This window comes from Paralichthys olivaceus, chromosome 4 (genome assembly GCF_024713975.1).
Source record: "Paralichthys olivaceus isolate ysfri-2021 chromosome 4, ASM2471397v2, whole genome shotgun sequence".
Classification (NCBI taxonomy): domain Eukaryota; kingdom Metazoa; phylum Chordata; class Actinopteri; order Pleuronectiformes; family Paralichthyidae; genus Paralichthys; species Paralichthys olivaceus.
In genome coordinates, this window is record NC_091096.1 from 6,662,746 (window position 1) to 6,686,174 (window position 23,429).

Sequence of the window (23,429 nt, forward strand, 5' to 3'; positions counted from 1 at the left end):
GTGGGGTAAGGAGGAGCAGGAAGAAGGATCAGTCACACCTTAGAGAATTTATACAAAGCAGTCCTTCAAAAACTAGTGTTCAGATGTTTTATCTTTACCTGTGTGGACACTGAACAGTAACTGGATTATAAAACAGGAGGTCTGTGTTTGTTATCTTTCATTGTTTACTCAGGCCTGCAGTCTACAGTTATAACCACAGTGAAGACAGTTGAGGACGATCGATATGGAATTTGTTTTGGGCTGATATCAAACGCCGGCTGACATATTATTTTTCAGTTTAACCATAAACCTACGAATAAAAAGAAAAAAAAACAAATATATAGAACTTGAATTAAGAAGATAAGCACGAACACATGTAAACAGTCCAGGACAGATCCCCCACTGAGCTGGATTAAAATGTAACTTCATCACCAGAGAAAGAACAACAGGGAGGAGGAGGAGGAGGAGGAGGAGAAGCGAGTGGGGGATGAGGAGAAATGGTTTACTTAATGCACTACAGGAGGAACGAGGGAGGACAGGTGAAAACCACATGAACCAAAGAGAGAGGGGAGGACACGACGGCAGAGGAGGTGAGGGGGGGACACATTGTAATTTCGGACTCACTCTGTGGGAGAGACGAGGTCTTGCTTTTCACCAGCGATAAATTCCTCTCCTGCAGCTTCTGGGGAAACACACGGTCACATTAACATCAACAGGCGTAAATCATACTTTGAAATATAACATAACAAATTCAGTCTATTCATGTCTATATCTACAAATATTTTTAAAAGACCCCCCACGATACAATTATTGTGTTGTTCAACACATTCCAGGAGTTCTTTTGTCTCAAAGTGTTGGACAGTTCTTACTGTGCTGTATCCGCCTCCTCGCAGCCTGCCTCCATTTCAGGAATTGAGTTATGTATGTTTTGGCATTTTGTCTTTACATAGAATAACAGCGTGTGCCAGGAAACACAGGGACAGAAAGAAGGAATAAACTGATCCAGAAGATTTGAGCTGGGGATGTTGCAGGACACGTCTCAGACTAATGGATATGGTGAATAGACAGTAACAGATTTCTGTGTCCTCAAAATGTAGAAGATGCAACATGAAAAGAGTGAAGGAGAAGACTGCAAGCTAATAACATAGACAACACCGCTTGATTGAAAGAATTCCTTGTGCCGACATTTTGCAAAGGAATGAAATGCACTTAAAATATTTGCCAGACTTCGTGGATGCAGAACATTTTTTTTTAATAAAAATTACAAAAAGTAAACGTAACTTTTGTATTTGCATCTCCTTCGTTGATTCAAATTACGACACATCTTGTCTCTCATTCTGGATTATAGAAGCAGTAAAGAGTGGAGGATTTCCCTACTTGAGGTTGAGCTGTTATTACACTCGATCCCACATTTCCTCTGACGCCACCTGCAGCATCTTTTTGTCAGAGCCTTTCTGTTCCGTGATTATGTCATCTGTTATTTTCTCAGAATTTATAAAGACAAGCAAACATGACCTATATGTGGAAAACTGGTGTGGAGAAGATTTTCCTACTGAGACATTGTTTGACTGATGAAATTGTTTAAAAAGAAGCCTGTGTATGACTCGACTCATGTTCATGCAAATAACACCAGACTATCTGTATCTGAAAGAAAAACACACCATCAAACATGAATTGTTCTTCACTACACCAGCTGTTTCTTCCAGTGTTTGTTAAGTAATTTAGAGTGAACGTTCCCCTTAAACTATCATGTGACCATTCATCATTCTTGCTGGCTGGTTGGGTTTGGGATGGAATGAGGTGCGTGATGTTTGTGGTTACCTTTCCACAAGCTGCAACAGACTCTCTGCAGTTTTTATGGACATTCAGGAAACAGTCTGCAGAGATAAAAGCAAATCCCGGATAATCATCATCGGTTAGGTGATAATAAACAAGATTGTCCAGATGTCCCTGCTCTGTCTGCTCGGCTCCTAAAGATTGATGCTAAATGTGTGGTAAGAGAATTGACTTCATGTCCTCTACTAAACAAAACATCAAGGCGACACGTGCGAAGAGATTTAGACAAACCCTAAACAGCTCACCCACCACAGGACATAAAACAACAGCACTGACAGTGTACTACTTACTGGAGCACTGCAGCAGCTCCTTCCCAGAAACGGACTTATCGCAGGCCACACAGAGAGCAGGACCAGATGGAGACACTGGAACAAACTGGTGTCCGTTAGCGGCTCCTGACTTCTCCTTCCCCTCCTTCACCTCTTTCCCCTTCACCTGGAATACAAGGCATTCAGCTGACGTTTACAAAAATCACCTGAACCACCAACGCAGAAACAACATGACGAGCAGCGGACAGGAAGAGGCCTGCGGCGGCTAAAACACACCTGTTAAAGTGGAGTGAGCTGAGATATAGGAGCCTCTGAATGAGCGTTTGTGTTTACTTTGTTAAGGTCCACGGGGACGGCTGCTGTTGTGCTGCTTCATCCTGGGGGGGGGGTTCCTCTGTGCATGTGTGTGATAGTTCTGTGTTTATTTTCTAATCAAACTTTACATGGAAGTCTAAGAGTGCATGTTTGTTTTTGTTTTTTGACTGTTCGTGTGCATCGTGTGTGTCTGCACATACATGGAAACACGCTGTCGGACACATGCACACGTGTTTATAAGAGTATACTATGGAATGTGTTTTGGTTGCTCACGCTGTGTGTGGGTTTGTGTGTGTGTGTGCATGCGTGTGTGTGTGTGTGGGGGGGGTCTTTGTATTATGTAAGAGGATATTTTCTCTGTGTCCCGTTGCTAAGACCTGAAGAGGGAGAATTTTCTCCCTCGCCAAATAAAAACACAGTGAACATACAATGGCTCCCCAGCAGTGGAATTCTGACCTTGCTGGTCAGAGAGGTGGTAAACCTTTTACTGCACTGGAGTCAGGCTTTTTCCTCCAAAGTTCAACTGAAGGGACTTTTCAGTTATGTATTTAACACATGCCGCTGAAATCTTAGCTGACAGAAATCACATTTTCCACTGGCGCCTACTGTGTCGCCTCACCTTGGTCTTGTTGCGGGTGCTGGACATCCTGCTCTTCAGGAAGCTGAAGGTCCGGCTGACTTTGTACTTCTCCGACTCGGCCTTAGATGGGATTATGTATTTATCCCACTCCTCGTCCTCGATCCTGTTTCAGGGGGGGGGGGGGGGCATTTCAGTAAGCAGTCATCACGACTCCTAGCATCATTTCGGCCTGTAGAAGACTGTGGGATTCAAACCCAACATGCACCCGTTTATAAACCATATCACTGTTTGATTGGTTTTAATAAACTAAGGGCTGAATGTTCAGGTTACACTGGTGTCATGCTGGAGTGAAGGAATGTCCAGACAGTCTTCCAGGCCCCCTGGTCTGCAGATTATTACTCTTAACAACATGCTTGGCATGCTTGGAAGTCACTATGGACTCTAGAGGATACTATTTATAGTATGACCTTGGCAAGATGCAATTAATAATGTGTCAACTATTTGTAGCAACTTATGCTAGTTACAGTAGAGAAAGGCAACAACAACAAATCATAAAGAAATAGAAGAAACACATGCAACAACTACACTGGGACACGACATTAAACGTGTTAACATGATTTATCTATGAAGAGTCATTTATGACCGAATGCAGCTGCAGAGAATCCGCGTGGTTAATGGATGAGTTGGAGAATGATTTTATGACGGGGGTTAGAATGAGTTAAGCCACGCATGCATGGCTACGACGTTGCTTTGGTGAAAACATACTCTTTGAGGAACTCTGTGAGGGTGAGGTGTTGGAGCGATGCGCTGCTCTCCTCCTCTGCTGACTGGGCCCGCTTACGGAAACCCAAAACCCTGCATGGATATAACACACCTCAGACCAGGTCGCTGTTGTTCAGCTCATCAGGAGACTCACAGTGTTAATGATACGTGGGACGTCTAAGATTAGAGTCTACAAATCGTTTCTGGGACGAATAAGCTGATATGTATGGGGAAGCTAGATGGAGACAGGATTTACATGTGAATAGCCACATGTCTGTTAGTGATGCATATAACATTTTCACAAATGCTTAAGGCAACATCCCCATGTTGTTAACATCGTATGGACTGAGATAAAGTGAGGGACAAACATGAGCTGTTTTCAGACATGAACTGTGGAGGATGTCCAGACTTTCTCACACACACAGCAGCAGGAGATTATCCAATCAGACGTGTTCACAACAACACAGAAATCTCTGAGTGTTCAGTCCACAGACAGTCTGGACACTCTGACATTTTGAATTCACACATACAGACTCTCCGGAGTTCAGTGCATGTCTGAAAGCAGCTATCGTGAGTCCACAGTCTGGGGATCAAAATATTTTGGTATCAATATGTTCTTTTCTAAAATAATAATCTAATAGGATCATCTAACTAAAACAATCATCTAAAATGTTTCCACTGTTAGCGATGCATGGTCAAATATACTGCATTAGCACATGATACGTTTATGAAAGCAGTGAGATGAGCTATGAGGTGAATTATAACATGAACATAGATTATAGTAGCAATGGAATAAAGTAACATAAGCAAACGGCAAATGTTAGGTAAGTACAAGTTATAGTCTATATGCAAAATGAATACTTAAATACTGTATGTACACACATTCAATATCATTACTGTGGTCTGGAAAGAAGCTTGATGTTTCTGAGGTTTTACGTTGAGGAAAGACAACATGAGATTTGCTCTTTGCTCGGGGTAATTTTGAGATTACAATCAGAGCATAGTCTGTCCGCGGCCTTGCAACAGGAAGTACGTCATATCCTGCATAGTCAGACCTTAACTACAGGTTGAATAGACACACACACACACACAGAGACACACAGACACACACACAGACACACACACACACAGACACACACACACACACCGGTGCCTAAAAACAGAGGAAGAGCTGAGCACGACCCTGCACAATGGAGTGGATCTTGCCTGAAAAGTCACACTGGCTTTTACCTCTTCTTTCTGGGCGTCTCTGTCAGGCTGAACGCTCTCTGCTCTGTAATGTAGAGTAACAATGACAGACAAATGAGTAAACCAGAAACACACGTCAATGAGACATCATTACAGAGTTCAAGACATTATTACAGAGTGAATCAGCCAAGGAGATTATAAACCATCATCACCGAATCAGAAATGAGTTAGAGGCAAATACAAGAACCCCTCAAAGAGTCTGCATTCAGCAAACCCCTCCAGAGAAAGAACAAACACAGCAAACGAGCTTTGCCTTGAAAGACCAGATGAGTGTAAACATGGAAAAAATAAAGAGGGAAACAAAACATGTTCCCATAGGGAAGCAAAGAGAAACCTCAGAGTAGAAACAGCTCCTCCTTCAGATAATAAGTTATGCAGAGAACATTTTCCAAAGCCTCAGGATTCCGACCTTTATTTGAGTCATTGCAGAGATGACAAAGTTTTTTTTTTGTGACTATTGTTTTACTGCTAAGAAACAAGTCCTGGCATGAGGTTTTGGAGAACGTCTGCTTTTGATCATCCAGAAACTCTAAACAATATTTAATAAGGTCTTTATGGAGACAGTGATTTATGCATTGCACATTTGTGAGTCACCACCAAGAACTAGATCTTACCCCAAACACAGAGCTGCACAATTTGGACGATGACGAGCAACATCATCATTTTGTGAAATAAGTTTACACCAAATGAAATGATTTGATTTCTCTATACAAGAATTAAATTGTGTTACTCCAGTTTTTCCATCTTGTAGAAATATAAACTATAAGCATGTTTAATATTTTATGTTTCTGAAATATAGCAGGCATGTCTTTGAATTGTGCAGCTCTTGATAATCAGCAGTTTGTCCATTGGTTCCCAAGAGAGAGCAAAAAGCCTAAATGACATGAATTGACCGACCAACCAGCAGCGTCCTTGTACTTACTAACTTGGTTGAGGCGAGAGAGCGATTTAGAGAGAGATAGAGCCTGAAGTAGAGAACGACCGCTGCTGCTGAACGCACCATCTACATGGGATAAAGCAACGCCTTAATGCTGCACACTCACTCACACACCCCAGTACTGGTGCTGCATCAAAGCTGACTGTAAACACACATATATACGCTCCACAAGTTGATATATGACACCTGTCTGCCCCCCCCCCCGTAAGACATGTGGCACATGTGTCCATTCAGCTGGCTCCTGGGAACAGAAAGGTCACAGGGCCGAGGGGTCAAAGTTCACTCACCTTCTGCTAGGTCGCTGATGGCTGCGTCTCGGTTTAGCAGCGGCCGTGACAGCTTTGCTTTGGGGGAGGAGTAGGAGTAGGAGCGCAGACGAACCTCGGCTTCCTCCAGGTTCTGGTTGAGAAAAAAAGATCGAGAGGAAGTGATCAGGAGTGAGCACAACAAGTTCACAGGTTCGATCCTGTGAGGAGCACAAAGCTGCAGGGTTCCCAGATGAATTTGACTTTTAATGACAGTCTGGGCCTTCCAGCTGATGTTTCTCCAAGTTGTGTCTGTTGCAGTTAACTTCACTGGGTTTTTAGTGTTTTATTGTGATTGATTGTGAAGCATCTTCAGTAAAAACCCTGCTGTAAAAATATTTTAAAACCCTCTGCCAAGGAGGGGATGTTTTCACCCCTGTCCATTTGTTTGTTGTTAGGCAAGATTACATAAAAACAACCAAAGGGATTTCCATGAAACCTGGTGGAGGGTCAGAGAAGGTTTTATTTTGGTCCGAATCCAAAATCTTTTTCATCACTTGCTTTAACATTGCGAGATAATAATAAATACTAAGGGAACTGATATCTAAGAGCGTGTGAAATTTAGTGCAGCTTGATTGAATTAAAAGGGACTTTTGGGCCTTGCTGCAGTTTGCGCTCTCATGAGAGCCATTCTAGTTTCTAGCTTTTAAAGTTAAATAATTAAATGGAAGTAGGATACATAAAGTCTGTTCTGCACATGATGACACTGTGAAAAAAAAGTAATTCAATTAGTTTACAAAAGTCTGCATCAGTAAGAGCAATCAAAGAAACGTTTGAATCTCATGTCTTTGGGCCAATATAGTCATAAAGTAATCTTTGGAATAAAGATGTGGGAGAACACGCTGAACGTCTAATATTACGTGTTTTCGATGAGGGTGTACCTTGGTGGACGTCTGTGTGCTGTTGGAGTGTGTGTGGTCTGGTGATGTGTCGAAAGAGTCCCTCTCCTCTCCGGAGCTGGATCGCAGGAAGGACCGCTGCTTTAGAGATGAGCAGGGGTAGGAATGTCCCAGTATGTCCTCTTCCCCACTGTCACACTCGAAACTCGGACTATTTATATACATAGACACACAAAAAGGGAAACTCACCCACATGCTGAGGTTATGATCCTGCAGCTACAACAGCCTACATGGTTAAATTATATATAACAGAGTTGTCGACAAATGTGCTGTGTTCATGTTTCTATCAACAAAAAAAAATGAAACTGGAGAATTAAATTAAATTTAGGTCTGTTTTTCAAAATTAGCTCAGTCTGATGTCCAGGACTGAGCTGAGGAGGCAGCAGAGTTGGATCCTAAAGTCTTGTACACTACAAGATACCATGCTGATTCTGTCTCCATGATAAACATTTATTATAGATCAATGCAGATAATCTCCATTATCTTAAGAAACTGAAAAATATCATCATCATTGCTTCAATCAGGCAGTGGTCAGGCTTTAAATCAGGCAGCTTCTGTCCCGACACAGAAGATCCTGCAGCTCTGAGGAAACTGGAAGGAATGTTCAGCAACTCAACACACAAACAGCTCAATTGTGTCCAGGCTTCCTGTCACTTTCCGCACCTTCACTGACGACAATCGCTGCACCAAAGAAAATAACACTTTGCTGAAATTCCAGACAGATGATGGTTGGTTGTCTTAATCTGAGTTGGTCACAGGAATGTTTATGTTTCTTATCAACGAGATCAAAGGTTCTACATTGGTGCAGACGTTCAATCAACTGATTCGATTTTACATAATAAAATAAAATAAAGGAATTCAGTTCATATTCTCAAATTAAAAGTTCTTTAATGGAATCCTTGTAAACAGTTGACCCTTTGAGTTTGTTTACAGCAGCAGTAGTGTCCTACCTCAGACCCCGGCTAGGCTCAGTCATGCTGCATCCCCTTCGATTCAGAGCAGGAGATGCTGGCAGGCCCAACTGTCTCTGACGCCTCTGTGCTCCTTCGAACAAACGGAAAGCGGAAGCCAGGGGGGAGGAAGGAAAAGATGGGGAGGCAGCAGAGGGAGAGTGGGGAGAGGTGCGTGGGGATGGCTCCCTGTGATTCTTCGGGCTGGGGCCTTGGATTCCCCGCTCCTCACTGTGGGGCGAGGATGTCTGCCGGCTCCGGGAGCAGTTCCCTGAGTCATGGGGCGTCATGGAGGAGTCCCAGCACTGGCTGCCAACATGGGCTGTAGGGCTCACCTCCTCCTCCCCTGGAGAGCGGTAACTGATGTCAGCGTCTTGCACCTGGAACAGAAAAGCGAGAAATTGAAGGCAAGGAAGACAGACTTCACTGAGTGATTTGTAGCAACGGTAACGGAACATTTTACATCATATTAACCAAAACTACTTTTGACCGGATGACCTAACTATGTAACATACACTTTATAGTGTTTACTTAGAAACAGCAAAGAAAGAAGAATTAATTTCTGCTTAACTCACCTGGTCCACCAGCATGGTGTTGGTGTACACTCGGTCTTTGCCGTGTATCATCGCTGACAGTCGGGCAGCTGCTGCCAGAGTCGGAGAGGAGGCCTGGCTCTCCCTTATGGACTGGCTTTTCTCTACAGAGAGGAAGGGAGCCACAGAGAGAGAGAGAGTGGGTGAGAGAGCGGGGGTGAGAGAGCGAGCGAGAGAGAGAGAGAGAGAGGATTTTTCAATATTACATTTTGTTTCCACAGCAACACGGAATAACTTCTCACAAACACAGGAAGTGACATAGACATCCTGGGCAGTTGCATATCATTGTTCTGGACCAAGAGTCTCTGTATGAGAGTGTGTGTGTGTGTGTGTGTGTGTGTGTGTGTGTGTGTGTGTGTTCTTTAACCTACGGAGTGAGGACATTTTGGCCGGTCCTCACTTTGTGACCCCCCTTTAATGGACTGTTTGGGGGTTAAGACTTGGTTTTAGGGTTAGAATACGGTTTAGGGGTTAGGCATTTTGTTTGGATGGTTAGGGTTAGGGGGTAGGGAATGCATTATGCCAATGAATGTCCTCACTAAGACAGAAGTACAAACGTGTGTGTGTGTGTGAGACTCTTTACACACACACGTGAATGGGTGTGCATGGAGTTGTGAGTGGGCATCTGTAGGCATGTTTTTTCCCCCCACCCAACCTTCGATACAGTGGCTGAGTGGAAATAAGTCCCGGTGAGCACACAGTAGCATTGACTGGAGCCCTCTCAGCACAGTGGAGTCACTGTGAGCCGTCAGCCTGGTTTCGCTGTTAAACAGGAGAAAACACTCCTGCTCTCAAAACACACACACACACACACACACACACACACAGACACACAGCTCCCTCCGGGATGTCGCTCTGCACAAAACAGCTTCTGCACAACACACTTTCTCAATAAGTATTTGCAGCCTAACGTTATTAACCAAAGCGCTCGCGACAACGAGGCTTTGATGAGGCATTTATGCAGCACAGTGAGATATTGTTCAAGCTTGTTTGTACAATGTCGAAAAACTTAACACAATAAAGAGTGAAACTAATTGTGGCAGTTACATAAGCAAAAATAAAATCATGCTGAAATAAAAGAAAGAATCAACTGAGTAAAATACTGAACATGAACTAAACACAATTTGACTTGACACTGATCTTTAGTGAGTGGATACTGGAAAACAAGGATCATGTGATGTGATCAAAAGTTCCAGAGCAGCAACTAAATGGACCTGAAGCCGGGATTCTTTGTCTTTTGATGTTTTCGAACGTCTTAAACATCCCTGAAACTCAACTGTAAAACCAATATGTACAAAACCGGTTTAAATGCAAAAATGAAAACGCAACTGGGCAAGCTCAATCTGCTGATGAAGATCATGTGACATGATCGAAGCCTCCGAAACAGCTACTGACCGGGATTTGTCAACTGCTGATTTCAAGGTCCAACAAAAACTGGAACTCCCTCAGCGTGTGAAGTTCCAGATGTGCAGCAGTTTCCAATGGGTTTTACAGAACATGACATTGTTACCTTTGTTTGTTTGTTATTTAGCAGGATGACACAAACACCATGAATACTTCCTGGTTCTTGACAACATCAAAATCAGACGTGTTCATAGGATTTACATTTATGATTGTGTGCAATCTGGTGTGGAAAGTATATGTCAGTTTCATAAGTGGGCTGTTGGACCTTGGCACAGTTATGTGCTCCACTGAGTGAAATTCTAGATTTCTATCTAACTGTGGAAGGGGGATTCTGAATGGAGACAAAATCACTTTGATCAATCATGAATCAGAAATCTGGTCTATGGACGTTACTGATGCCAATATTAGAGTGTAAAACATTTCCCATAATGATATACTGGCCAATAAAGACCCTTATGACAACGACATGTAATTTATAAATTATAAATTTTACAATAAAGTCTAGAAAACAACAGAAGTTTTTCTAATCATACCTGGGGCCAGTCACTACCAGAACTAAGAAAATGACATCACCAAGATAATCTGCCCCCAGTTTCCAGTGAAGCTTCTAATGACGCTCACAGACACACGTTGTTGGTTATATTCTGCTGTTCATGGGTTATGACTGTATAGGTGCAGTATTTAAATTTCACAATCAGCTGAGTATTCACTGTAAAAAAGACATTTAAAACTCATTGGTGACCGGTAGTGATGGTGAAGCCTCAGTAGCCCAGTTATATTATTATATTCCTAATGACAGTCTCACCTTACAAGGGTAATGCAATGGCTGCAATGATGCCAGCAATGCCAAAACATATGTTTGACTTTTCCACTTAAACCCTTTAAGCAGCTATTAAAACAGGACTCGACAGTCTTCTCTCAAAACAAATCCAAAGTTCCTAAACTGCAGGCACCGCAGAATAAGAAGAGTCCAGCATCTGTAACAGAGAATAAATCAGACCAACAATTGGCTGTGCTTCCTGTAGGCGGTGAATCCAATAAATCTAAGAGGCAACAGGGAGTCGAGCAGACATTGATGAGGACACCAGATGATCCCTGTTCCATCCACATCAGATGTAAGGGAGCAGACTCAGGTTCAGCCACTGCAGGATACACAGCTCTGCCTCCCAACAGCTGCAGTATCTCTCATAATGCACATCTCCCACAACCTGAATATAGTGTGAGTTACTCCAGCGTGAAATTAGCAGTAAATGGTAAAAATATATAGATTACATCTGTTGTTCTGCAAGAATAAAACCCCTGTAGATCCATAGGACTGTGCATAAACCTGAATTCAGGTCAACAATACCTGCACAAAGTCAGACCTTCTCCTATGGATCGCAGGATTATCTTTAGTCTAACTTCAAATCCAGACACGGGGGGCAGATCCTGCGTGAGGGTCAAAGTGCTGTTTGAAAGCAGATAGTGTTTCATATAAACCCACTTCGGGGACTTGACAGACAGGCCTGATGGTTCAAGCTCTGGGCCAGATCCAAAGCCACAGCTGGCTGCCACGGGCCCGATCATTCACACACCTCTGACCCATAAACACCACCTCAGTGAACATTACTGTCAGCCGCTGCGATCTGGGTTTAGCATTAGTTAACTGGGGAGAATAACAGAGACGCAGGGAGTTCATATTACTAATAAGTTAAAGCCGCACAAAATCAATCTTTCTGCCGGAGAAGCCGAGACAAGAGAACTCCATCTGCAGGTTGCCATTTCAAAGAAAGTTCCAAAGAATGCTGAGTCGTGTGTGGGACTGTTTGTGTCGGGGGGGGTTGCACACAGAAATTATATTTGGAGTGATGTGATATTCAGAGCATGTCCCTGAGTGAGAGCCAACCCTATACAGTAGCAGAGCCTGCAGCAGCGGCAGCAGTGAGAAACGCATGAGAGCCGGAGCTTTACAGAGAGCCAGACAAAGACAGCAGTCACTGCCAGGTTTCCAGCACAGGGCAGTTAAACACAGAGAGTGACCCTTCAACCCATGCACACCCCTGGGAGAGAGAGACTGAGGAAGGCAGGATGGAGGGGGGGGGCTGTCACAAGGCTTCTTTCTCAAGCTTCACTCTAATTTAGAAACTGCACGGCAAAACAAAAAGTTCAACATAAACATAGAATTATCATTTCTAAGAGCATAAACACCTCAGCTTGTTTATTGTGATTACAAGAGGATCATTCGTCCATGCTGCCCCTTTCTTTTATGACGTAACTCTGGTTTTATGCACGGCACTAAACAACTGTCACTTTGGAGAGAGCTGGGAGAAATTAGGAGCAGAGTGAAATAATAAGCCGAGTCTAAAAAAGGAGAGAAAATAATCACAACAGAGGGGGTTATTACCTTATAAAAGGAGGGGGGTAATTATTTGGCTTTAGAGTTCTGGGAAGGCCGTTTAAATCATTATAACAATAGTCTACCAAAATCTACAAACCCACTCTGAGTTATGACACCTGTGGTGGGACATCCCGCTCCAAGCATCACATTTTGTGCTCCCACAGTGTTTACATTTCAGCGTGTCACCCGGCCCTGGAGATCCAGGAAGAGGTAAACCCAGAGAGAACGGTCGTCAGAGTGAAGAAATAAGCTTGTGGCACCGCAGCACCTGAAATCACACAGAGCTTTGCAGGTGCACAGTTACATCAGAGCTGTTTTCTGATTTCTAACTTCTAAAAAAATTCCCTCGAATGCATGGTTTAAAAGGGTTTAAACAGTGCTGCTGGCTCTTCTCCGCAGCTGAACAGCACCGACACGCGGTGTGGATAAACTCTGCCAGTGTCAGTCACAATTAAGAAGCAATAACGTGGATAATCTTGCAGAGGTTTGTAGTGAAAGATGAGGAAAAGGCCACTGGAGTTGAGCCATGACACAGACATGGCAGTAACTTGATCTCACTGTGTCTCTCTCACTGTGTCTCTCTCTCTCTCTCTCTCTCTATCCAACACAGTCATTTTCACACAGGCAGGGAACTGTTTTACCATTCTGGTTTAATTTTTCACTATTTAATGCATTTACTTTGGCTCTATCATGAATAATGATGAAGCACAAAACTTGTGCATCACGTTAGAGCATCAGGATGACCTTAATTCACCTTCAATCTTTGATAAATTGACACCAAACGCCGCTAAACACTCCACTTCAGCTCCGGTGACACTTCAGTGACACAAACACAAAAACTATGATTATCAAGTGCAGGTGCATGAGCCTATAGACTCCACATGAAAGGACATATTAAGCCTCCTTTTCTGCACTTCATGGACACCACCAGTCACACAAGGGTAAAACTCACCAGGGTCCATTCATGCAAACAACGGTGTGGCCTGAGAAAAGCCCCAAACCACTCAATCAGCCTCGAGTGGACATCTGACATTCCCCAACATACTGTCAGATATCAGGTTACATCACCGGCAAACATGCAGTTATCTCACTCCTGGGGACTTGGTGATGCAGTGGAAGTTATGACTAAAGAATCTGCAGCGGGAACAGTCTAATTTTAACTTTATTGTTCCACAGTGAACAGTGAAACGTGGCTGCCAAGAGGGCAGTTTGCAGCAAAAGTTTCCCAGTTGCCATCTGTGACATGATGTAGCTGTAAGGTCGATCTATACTGTAGGTGTTTACAGCCAGCAGCTTCCTCTCTGACATGAATCCACATGTAACGTCTGATGGCTCAGAAATCAATGTGTCGGACAGATGTTTCTGTCTGTGAAGAACATGCCTGTCAGAGTGAGAGGAGAACAAGACAGATTTCCATATTACTTCCCCGTTACCTTTCTTTCCTGTCTTCCTGCGCATCCTCATCTTGGGAAACGAAGGCCACGAGTAGTTGAACGGAGAGTCAGAGTCAGAATCCATGATCTGCTGCCTTTAAAGAGAATCTTCCTCCAAACAGCTCAATGAATCAACAGCGCCTCAGTTTACATCATCCATTTCCCTGTGGCTGAACAGACTGCAGCTCTCACTCTCCTTTCTCCAGAGCCCTGCTGTAGACACTGACACTTCAGGAGTGAGCCAGCATGTTCCCCTCTGTCTCCCCCTACTACCCCTCCCCCTATAATCCTACCCTTCCCCCTTCACAACTCTGAAACAACTGTCCAACAGAGCCAGGACCGAACTGTGCCTGCTCCCTCTGCTCCTGCTCTTGAGTTTTCTATCCCCTTTTTCTCTGGTCGATCCGACTGACTCGAATCTGTAAGTCTCTCTCTTTCCCCAGCCGCACACAGCACGGAGGGAGAGTGGTGAAGACGGGAGCAGGGGGAGGACGGTGTTGACGGCCGGAAAGAGGGAGTGAAGGAGGGAGAGAAACAGAGGGAGACAAAGTCGAATATAGGAGTGACTTCAGAACCTACAGGGAAGACAAACACAAGGGCAGACTGCTCAGTGGAGGTGAGTCTCAGACACAGGAGAAATCATTAACCCTGTGAGTTCATGATTGTCTCACAGACACGCCAGACATCAGAGCTGCACTCACTCCGACGAACAAACCACTCACTGTGAACACGCCTGATGCCACGTCTGAAGAAAGTTGTGCTCGATCACTCCATTCTATCTCTATATATCTTAGCATGTCAAAGCCGAGCTGAGGGGAAAGGGGTTTGTGTGTGGTTGGGGTAGGGGTGTCAGCAGGTCAGCAGCCTCACCATGGAGACACCAGCGAGAGCCGTGTCGCTGTTTTCTCCTTCCATTTTGCTCCCCTTGCCAACCTTCAGGAGTACAGTGCTCCATTTGCAAAAGGCGATAACACGTGAGTTTGGGCCGAGGTGGTGAAAGCGAGAGAATGGGATGGTGAAGGGGGTTTAAGAGACGCATCAGACAAAGGCACCATGGAAAGACGCCAAACGTGGGTTTATAAATGCACGTAAATGAAGGAATGTGATAAAAAAAAAGACAGAAAAGGGGGAAGAGAAGAGTTTTATAGGCAGAATATACACGGACAGTTGAACAAGAGGGGCACTGCTACTATAGAAAGTGTGTGCATGTGTGTGTGTTGGCACTGTACTAGCCAACATTAATGCTGCCTTTGTGGGGTCTGAGTGAGGTTTACTCCTTTTTCCGTTCTCCAATTAGATCCCTCTGCTGGGGTCTGAGACTTTAGTTAGCGTTCCTAGTGCTGCGCTCATCGTCTGCTGTCACCGCGCCAAACTATCAGTATCATTAAACTTTTCACTTGCACTCTTTCTTTTCCCCCCAGTTATAAACACACACACACACACACACACTATATTCGCACACTTCTCCACTCCACTCCCTGGGGATCTGATCGAGCTGCATTCAGTAAAGCCCTGGCAACCCCCATTCAGCCACAAATACCCCCTTTTCCTACTTCCCCATACCCCTTGCCCCCTTCGGAGCAATCTTCCCCAATGCATGCTCCCTCTAAACACACAAGTGCGTGCACACACACACACACACACACACACACACACACACACACACACACACACACACACACAACAACCCTCTTCCTTTCTTCAGCTGTGGTGAGCAGAGCTGCTCAGGATGAAGTGGTCTTTGCTGTTTGTTCACTAAACTCACATTAAAATGCTGACCTGGGAGGATGGGCCTGGGAGCATGGGTCTGTGTGTTTGTGTGTGTGTGTGTCTCTAAGTAGGTATTTGGGTGCAAGTGTGTGCTTTGGGTGCGGTATTTGAATATTGGGGGCATTAGGAGGGCAGAGGTGGGGGAGAAGGAGGAGGCCTGGTGGAAAATGGAAAAGAATGACCACCTTTTCTCAGACAAAACTAATAATGAGTGTACTTTTACTAAAAACCTTGTTGCAATACTGTATTAAATTACAGTCATGCCAATGAACTCAGAGTTATTTGAATTGGGAGGAGGAAAGAGCTGACAGGGGGTGGGACATGACAGCTACCTTCAAAATTCCTCATCCCTTGCCTACAGAAGTTCTGTCTGTGTATTTGATGACGCATTAGCGCCAAAAAACAGCCACAGCGCCTGTGATAAAAACAGACTGGAATCACAATATGTGCCTCACTTCCCTGTTAGAAAAACAAATACCCGCCGGTCACTCGATGCTCGACAGCAATGAGGAAAGGGTGAAATAAACTCTGTAATCCCGGAAGAACGGCAAATGTAGACCGAGCAGTTTTTTCCCCCATTCAGTTTCAAAACAATTCATTCAATGTGAAGAAACTTAAAAGGAAGTTGAAGGGGAAACTTGAAGGAAACACTATTTAAGTGACTAATGTTATTTGTCTGAGCCACAAAAGGCCTTTGAGGGGATTGAACGAGGTCACTGGCAGGCAGTCCTCAATGACTTCACAGAAAATGCAAAAATCCTCAACCAGCCAAAACACACACGCACACACAGAGAACAAAATGGCAATATAGCATGGAAAACAACAGAAGCCACAGGAAGTTAGGATTGCAGATGTCCAGCGCCAAGTGTTATAGAGCCTGAAGCCTCAGCTTGTAACCACAGCATTCTTACACTGAGGCATCAGCAACACAAGCCAATAATTAACCCACAGGATGTCCCCATTCTCAGATCCCTCCCATGCAGAGGCAGATCAGGGTGAAGCCACCTTCAGACCCCAGGTTAGGATTCACCTCTGTGGCAGCTGATAGGCACAGAATGACTCGTAATGACCCACAGGCCTCTCTGTTTATACACACAGACACAAGGTGTCTTCTTATTGCTGTTAAGAACACACCTTGTTATGCCACCTTTGCTCATTGACGCTGAGAAAAATAAGCTGGCACACTGATGCCCCTGTGTGTTTTTAAATAGCACACCGGCGTTCCAAAATCATGACGTGTAAACGCAACAGCATCTGCGTCCTGTCCCACCAGCCCCACATGCCATCTTTGACTCTGGTGCCGCCGGGATTAATCCGGGAAAAGAGAATAACGCCCCCTCCCCATTCTATGTTTGTAGCTTTCACACAGAACCACAGGCTGAAAACAAAACATTCCCTCATTGAGGAGGCTTTGTAAAAGGAGCTGCAGAGGGACACGGGTCCAGAGAGAGGGGTACATGTAGGGCCAGGGGTCTGAAATGGGATCCTGTGGTCCGTGGGGATGGCAGACACTCAGAGGTGAGGATCAGAGCCGAGTTTCAAGTTCTGTTCAGGAAACAAAACGTTTCCTGCGGTTGCCCTCGCTTAACGATTGGAGGCTGCTTGGATAACTTATTATGCGTATAACAGCACCTAACACAACAACGATCCATTTCAGTCCGCACAAAACATGATCTACAGCTGAGGCACCGCAAGATCGACAATAAAACCATATCTAAAAATAGGCTTCTGAGAAACTGGCTTAGAGGAAGTTTCAAAAGCTAAATAAAATCTTTACCAGAATCAGACGGGGATGGGTCCTCCTCTTCGTCCTCCTCGTTCAGGCAAAACATGAGCGGCTCCTCATAGTCCTGAGTGAAGAGACAGAGGAAGAAGCTTTCACCCAGCAGCAGGGATACCTCCACACTCAAACACGAGGAGAACCAAGTATAAAAACCTAAGTGTTAGGCCGGTGCATGGGTGTGTGAGAAAAAAATTAATTAGTTAACCATCTGTATCACATTAAACAGGTCCTACTGGATGACCGGAATCACGAACACGCACCACACCTCTCAGACCTTGAAAAACACACTTGACCGAGCACACAGTCAGCTATTGAGTGGTGTGTGCAAGGTGCCAAATCCAACACCTTAACAATGAGAGTGGAACAATGTGGAGCATTGAGGGGCGGTCCACGACCACAGTTTATCACCGGCTGGTGCAGGTGGTCGTGCAGATGTGAAATTTGAAATGACGTATTCAGGAGTTTTTAAGTTACACCTGTTGTTCTCAAATAGAAAAATGAACAGAAGTATTGGAAGAGTAGCTTATGCTCATGTTTGGAATCTATTAATTGTTAATTGTTAATTTATAATAATGATCTTGGTTACTGATACTGGAAATTTGTCTTGTTGGTTAAAAATCAAATTAAATCAAAAATAAATACAATAATAAAATAACGCACACAATACAGACAGCAATGATGGGTATTGTTGTAGTTGTTACACAAATACAACAAAGTTGTTGCATTTGGTGGATCTTGGATCTTGCTGAAAAAAGATATTTGGGGGACTGATATCTGTTTATCTGTGTGTGCAATTTCTTGAAGCCTGATTGAATTTAATGACACTGTGTGGACTTGGTGGAGGTATGTGCTCGACCAAGTGCCATTCTAGTTGTGAATGTCTGGGTTGCTGTGACGGCCCTACAGAGTCTTCCTGAGGACAGTTTGATTATTTCTTCAAACATGTGGTGATCAGGATTAGACACAATCCGTGGGGATTTTTGTTTCAGCAGTGTTCTGTATAAACATCCCAATTGTTTCTGCTCTTTCCCAACATGTTTGTGATTCTAGAGAGTCCCTACATATCCATACCACATGCTTACATATAATATATGATGTACTTTCAACAAGGCTTCTGTAGATAGTTTCTAAAAGGTTTATGCTTGTATTCTTTGATACGATTACAGTCCTCGTCGCAAATACGCACATTTTCTTCAACAGCAAAGTTTCCTTCGTTGATATCTGGATATAGCGCTGAAAACAGAAGAGACACATTCAGTTATAGAGCAGCCATTAAACTTCAAAAGAGTCTCCAGAGAGTATTTGTCACTTTTTTAATCTCACTTTTTTTTCTTTTCATAACCTGGGGGTATCTTAACTGTGTGGCCTTGACCTAATTTATTTTAATTAAACCACCACATGGATCCCAGTGTATGAACACATAAACAGCGACACATGGAAATTGTGTGTTTGGGCAGTCTGATGTGCAGCCTGGGGTAACGTAAAAACATAAAGGCAAAGGAAATGTAGGTGAGTGCTAGAAGCCCATAAAGAATGGTCTTATCTGACTGATGTTTCCGTTACTCAGTATGATCCCTTCGATTAAATTAAATTATGATAAATATATATATATATAATTCCTGAAAAACGACCTGTCATTTTCATTTTTTTACATTTTCTAGCTTGTTAACTTCTCTATAAAATGTCAGAAGATTATTGTTTAAAGGGTGCCATCATCGTTATTTATCGATTTATTTTACAATGATATGAAGCAAAATGCCAAAAATTATTATTAACAAAAAAATTATTATTGTCATTATTATTATTATTATTATTATTCATGCTGATTGGTTTGTTTTTCTCTCTTCTCTTCTCTTTTTCACAGCCTTGCAGTGCACATTATACCCCAGAGGGGGGCAGTCAAATCCTTTCAGTCTTGCAGCCTGACAGCCTCTGGCCTCATAAAACACCAGAACAGAAACTTGCAGATCCTTGCAACATGAAAGAGAAGAGTTAAAACTGAGCGGCTTAGTTTAAATCCCACAGAGCAGGCAGATTAGGGAGAGTATGATACCGTTCTCTGAAGGATCATCCACCAGTTCTTCCTTCCCTAAGATGGTCTCCACCCGTTCTCTCCTTAGAGCTTTTATCTGAGGGAGGACAGGTATTATTTTAAAAAGGTTGATAGCGTAAACTAAAGAATATCAAGATAGAAAGACTGATATTGACTTAATCAATGATACAATCAAATCTGGCTTTATTTTAACACTAATTTGAAGCAAGTCACTCTGGTCATGAATAAGGTTCCTCAAGGTTTATTCCAGTGCTTGGTCATAATCAATAGTTATTCTGTTTCAGATACTGATGTAAACGGCTCATTTCGATCATCTCACCTCCCTGAGAAAGTCCTCGTCTCTGAGCCGCTCTCTGAGCAGCAGGATGTCAGCGTGTCGACTCTCCTCTGAGCTCCACCTCAGGTTCTGTCGGACGGTCAGAGTCAGGTTCCCCGTGTCGTGGCAGAACCTCAGCAAGCGGGACCGGTCTGCCCACACCTGGGACAGACCTGCTGGCGGCGTGGCCAGGGGGTTGGGGGGGCTGCGGCACAACAGCTGGATTAGTTTAATCAAGAATCACAAATGAATAATCTCAGAGTGCAGAGATTGAATCATGATTAGAACACATGCATTTCTAAAGGTACTGTCTCTCAGTGAGGGTGATGGCCATCTGTTTTTTCAGGACAAGTAAACAGACTTGTAAAGCTTAAGATTTATGAATCCAGCTGGAGGCCAACTGACAAAGCAAAACTATTCCTGAGTGTGAAAGGTAATACTAGCAGGTGTTTAGCATTTCATGTGTTCATAAACTGGACTTCAGAATGTAATATTTACAGTCACAGAAAAATCTGAAGAATGCAAGTTCACTGGGGGGATAAGAGCTAACGTAGTAAAACTGGGTTGCGTTCCCTCGCTGCTGTTTGGGAAAGCTCTGCACCGAACACATGAAGTTCCAGCATGATGTCAGTGTCTCTCCCTCAAAGTCCTTGTAGTAGTGGAGAACCGTACTGTGTGAGCAGCTCCAGGAGGTCGTGGTTGCCTGCCGTCTGTGCCAGCTGCAGCGGCGTGACTCCCTCTTCGTTTGGCAGACTGACAGCCATCAAACCCCCCGGCTGGCACAGCAACAGCTCCGCAAGCCTGCAGAGACCCCAGCGTACGGCCAGGTGGAGGGGAGACTCCCTGGGACTGTGCTCTGGGAATGAGAGGAGACATATGATTAAAAAACATGTGAGCGGAGGAATGTGAGAGAAAAACAGAGGGAGACGAACACGCCAAGAATCTCATATTAATAACCACTTTCCATATATCCATTCATTACCCATCCCACTTATCCTTCAGAGGGTCAAGGGGGGGGGCTGGAGCCAACCCAAGCTCTTATGACCATCTCCTCACAATAATTAACCTAAATGTCAATGATTGATTTCTCCTCTTGCACAGCGCTGGATCCCTCTGCTCCACTGACCCACTTTTTCAGATGGTAAAAGCTTTTCAATAAAGTGGCGACAGCTTCTTTATTTCTGTGTCTCCCTGTCAATGCAGTTCTACAGGAATCTGTATCCAGGTAACTGGCTGCATCAAATCAGCCACAGTCAGGAAACTGGTCAGCTTGAAAATGTACTGTTGTATTCTCGCAAAATTCTCTAAAAAAAAGGTTTTATTATTTAAACGAATTGGAGGAAATGTAGTTATAACGTCCGTTCTGTTCCTGTCTTTGGGTTGATTGGATATAAAATGTCTTAATTTCACCATTTGATCCCAGTAGACATTTGTGTGACATCATTACAGTATGAATCTTTGAGTTATGGACAAAAATGTGTTCTGTGCAGTAACTGGAACCTCGACCTTTGACCACCGAACTATTCGATCGAACCAAAGGCATTACTGAGAGACGAACCTCCTGGCAACAGAATCCCTCTAGGCAACATGAATATGGCCTCATGAACAACATGCGTAAAGTCTTTCATTGAAATCTCCAGCAAGAGATCACGTTCAATCTGTCACAGAGTTCCTCCAGAGTCTGATGTTGGTCACTTGTCAGGACACATGATGCCACAAAGCATTTGATCATGCCGAAAAAAATACAAACATACAGTATATACATTCCTGAGCAGTAAAAGGTAGGTGTGTGTGTATATATATATATATATATATATATATACATACATACTTTTTCCTTTTTGATGGATATTTTTTCTACCAGCAGCTGTGTTTGTGTCTCCTCCATGTGGGATCTATCATCATCAGTCTAAGACCAGCTGCTCTTATTCGGACACTTCGACACACAGCAGACAAATGAGGGATCGCGGTGCTTTTTTATTATTATTATACCTTCTCTGAGGCCAGTTCAGGTCAGACAGCCATATGTTTAACATCCCTGGTCTACACTGACTTCAGAATTTTTTATTTTATCTAAACATTATACTTCTGTCCTGTTTGCCTTTGGATTATAGTTGACAGAAGAACTTGTTGAGTTATTATTGTTATAAAAGCAAAACTGCTGCAAGAAATAAGTTGAATTTACTTTAAAAAGGTTAAAGTTGTCTTTATAATAAACAAACTGACTATGTGTCAATGGATATTCTGCATTAAAAACCCATCAGGCCTTCTGAAGCTTTGGAGACAGATTTCAGAGAACATAATAATTCCAAGCTCCGATGATTTTGTGAAAGTAATGAATTTTTCCAGTGCCTCAGAAATGCTGAGCACACTGTCGAGAAGTGGTGACTTTTAAAAGGAAAGTTGGGGATTTATAATTCAGTCACATATAAAGCATCAGAAATATAGTGATGTCATGAGCAGTGTTATCAAATTAACTGCAGACATTTAGAGGGAGACGCTGCGATGAAACAGACTGCCATAACTGTATTAACGCTAAATCTAGTTTGTTATTTATGTAGGTGGCCCTACACAAACACTGTCATACAAACAGATGGTGGCATCTAGTGGTCCACGCATACGCACACACACGCACACACGCTACTTCCAGATAGAAAGGCTCTATTAACCACATTACATGCTGCTTAATTGGCTTTGATGAATTCGACAGGAGCACACGTGACCATGTTCAGTTCCGACCTCAGCCCAGTGAACATGGAAAGTGGAAATGATGGCAGAGAAAGTGTACGGACGATGAACGAGGGAACACAGAGTTGAAAAGTTCACGTTCTTCGGATAGAACTGGCTCAAGGTTTCCAGCAGGATGCTGATGTTATCAAACCTGTCCATCTTTTCACCGCTCACTAAGAATCTTTCTTCATGAATTCACATAATAAATAATAAATTACGTCCCTTCTTTACACAAATCTGTCTGTTTTTCAATCAAATCCTCTTTATTAAACCTTCTTCAGCCCTCAACATGTACTGTGATGTTCCATTTATCTATAATTAATTGTCTAATACTCAAATATTGTATTAAAAAATGAATTGACGCTGTTAAATAATAAAAACCAAACATGAAATGCTTCTGATCAACACATCTGTGCAGGAATGTGTTACAGCGAGACAAGATAATCCTGCTCTCACCGTCTCCACTGTGGCTCCCCAGTACATTCCAGTTCTGCGGGATATCCAGGTTTGCCATGGCCAGGGCCACGCGACGATCCATGGCCCAGCGAGAGCTCTCCTGGCCCACGTTGAAGAGGCTTCTCAGCTCTTTGTGATCTGAGGAACTCAGACAATGTGCGTGGATTACCAGGTGCTCCGCAAGGTCCTGGGAATAAAGAAGTTGAAAATAAGATGCAATGCTGATAACTGGTGCACGATGCCAAAACACACAACTACAGCTCTGCAACAAAGGTGAGATGATTTAACTTGTTTTCGATGCAAAATCATTTATGACAATCACTTATCAAAGACAGATAATCCTACATTGTTAGTGAATCATCTGCACCACCGTTAATATGCCACTGACTCCTTGGAGAAGATCATGAACCCACCCTTAACATTACGCACAGATG

General features: G+C 43.5%; 1 protein-coding gene across 13 annotated transcripts in view; it reads right to left on the reverse strand.

Annotated features, from left to right (window-relative positions):
• LOC109637090 (rho guanine nucleotide exchange factor 28-like) overlaps window positions 1-23,429 on the reverse strand; it is a 35,810-nt gene that overhangs the window by 7,186 nt on the left and 5,195 nt on the right. For 5 of the 13 annotated variants that reach the window (XM_069523479.1, XM_069523477.1, XM_069523478.1 and 2 more), the window contains exons 5-21: window positions 22,996-23,182; window positions 20,482-20,665; window positions 19,813-20,014; window positions 19,494-19,569; window positions 18,627-18,673; window positions 17,435-17,507; window positions 8,656-8,777; window positions 8,081-8,460; window positions 7,113-7,281; window positions 6,214-6,325; window positions 5,912-5,992; window positions 4,972-5,014; window positions 3,745-3,834; window positions 3,019-3,142; window positions 2,106-2,250; window positions 1,801-1,856; window positions 604-661 (exon numbers count right to left, since the gene is read on the reverse strand). In XM_069523479.1, coding sequence (XP_069379580.1) covers window positions 604-661; window positions 1,801-1,856; window positions 2,106-2,250; window positions 3,019-3,142; window positions 3,745-3,834; window positions 4,972-5,014; window positions 5,912-5,992; window positions 6,214-6,325; window positions 7,113-7,281; window positions 8,081-8,460; window positions 8,656-8,777; window positions 17,435-17,507; window positions 18,627-18,673; window positions 19,494-19,569; window positions 19,813-20,014; window positions 20,482-20,665; window positions 22,996-23,182 — 2,149 coding nt within the window. Of the gene's footprint in view, window positions 1-603; window positions 662-1,800; window positions 1,857-2,105; window positions 2,251-3,018; window positions 3,143-3,744; window positions 3,835-4,971; window positions 5,015-5,911; window positions 5,993-6,213; window positions 6,326-7,112; window positions 7,282-8,080; window positions 8,461-8,655; window positions 8,778-13,887; window positions 14,109-17,434; window positions 17,508-18,626; window positions 18,674-19,493; window positions 19,570-19,812; window positions 20,015-20,481; window positions 20,666-22,995; window positions 23,183-23,429 lie in introns of those variants that run through there. The other 8 variants (XM_069523483.1, XM_069523482.1, XM_069523481.1 and 5 more) reach the window with 5 other exon arrangements.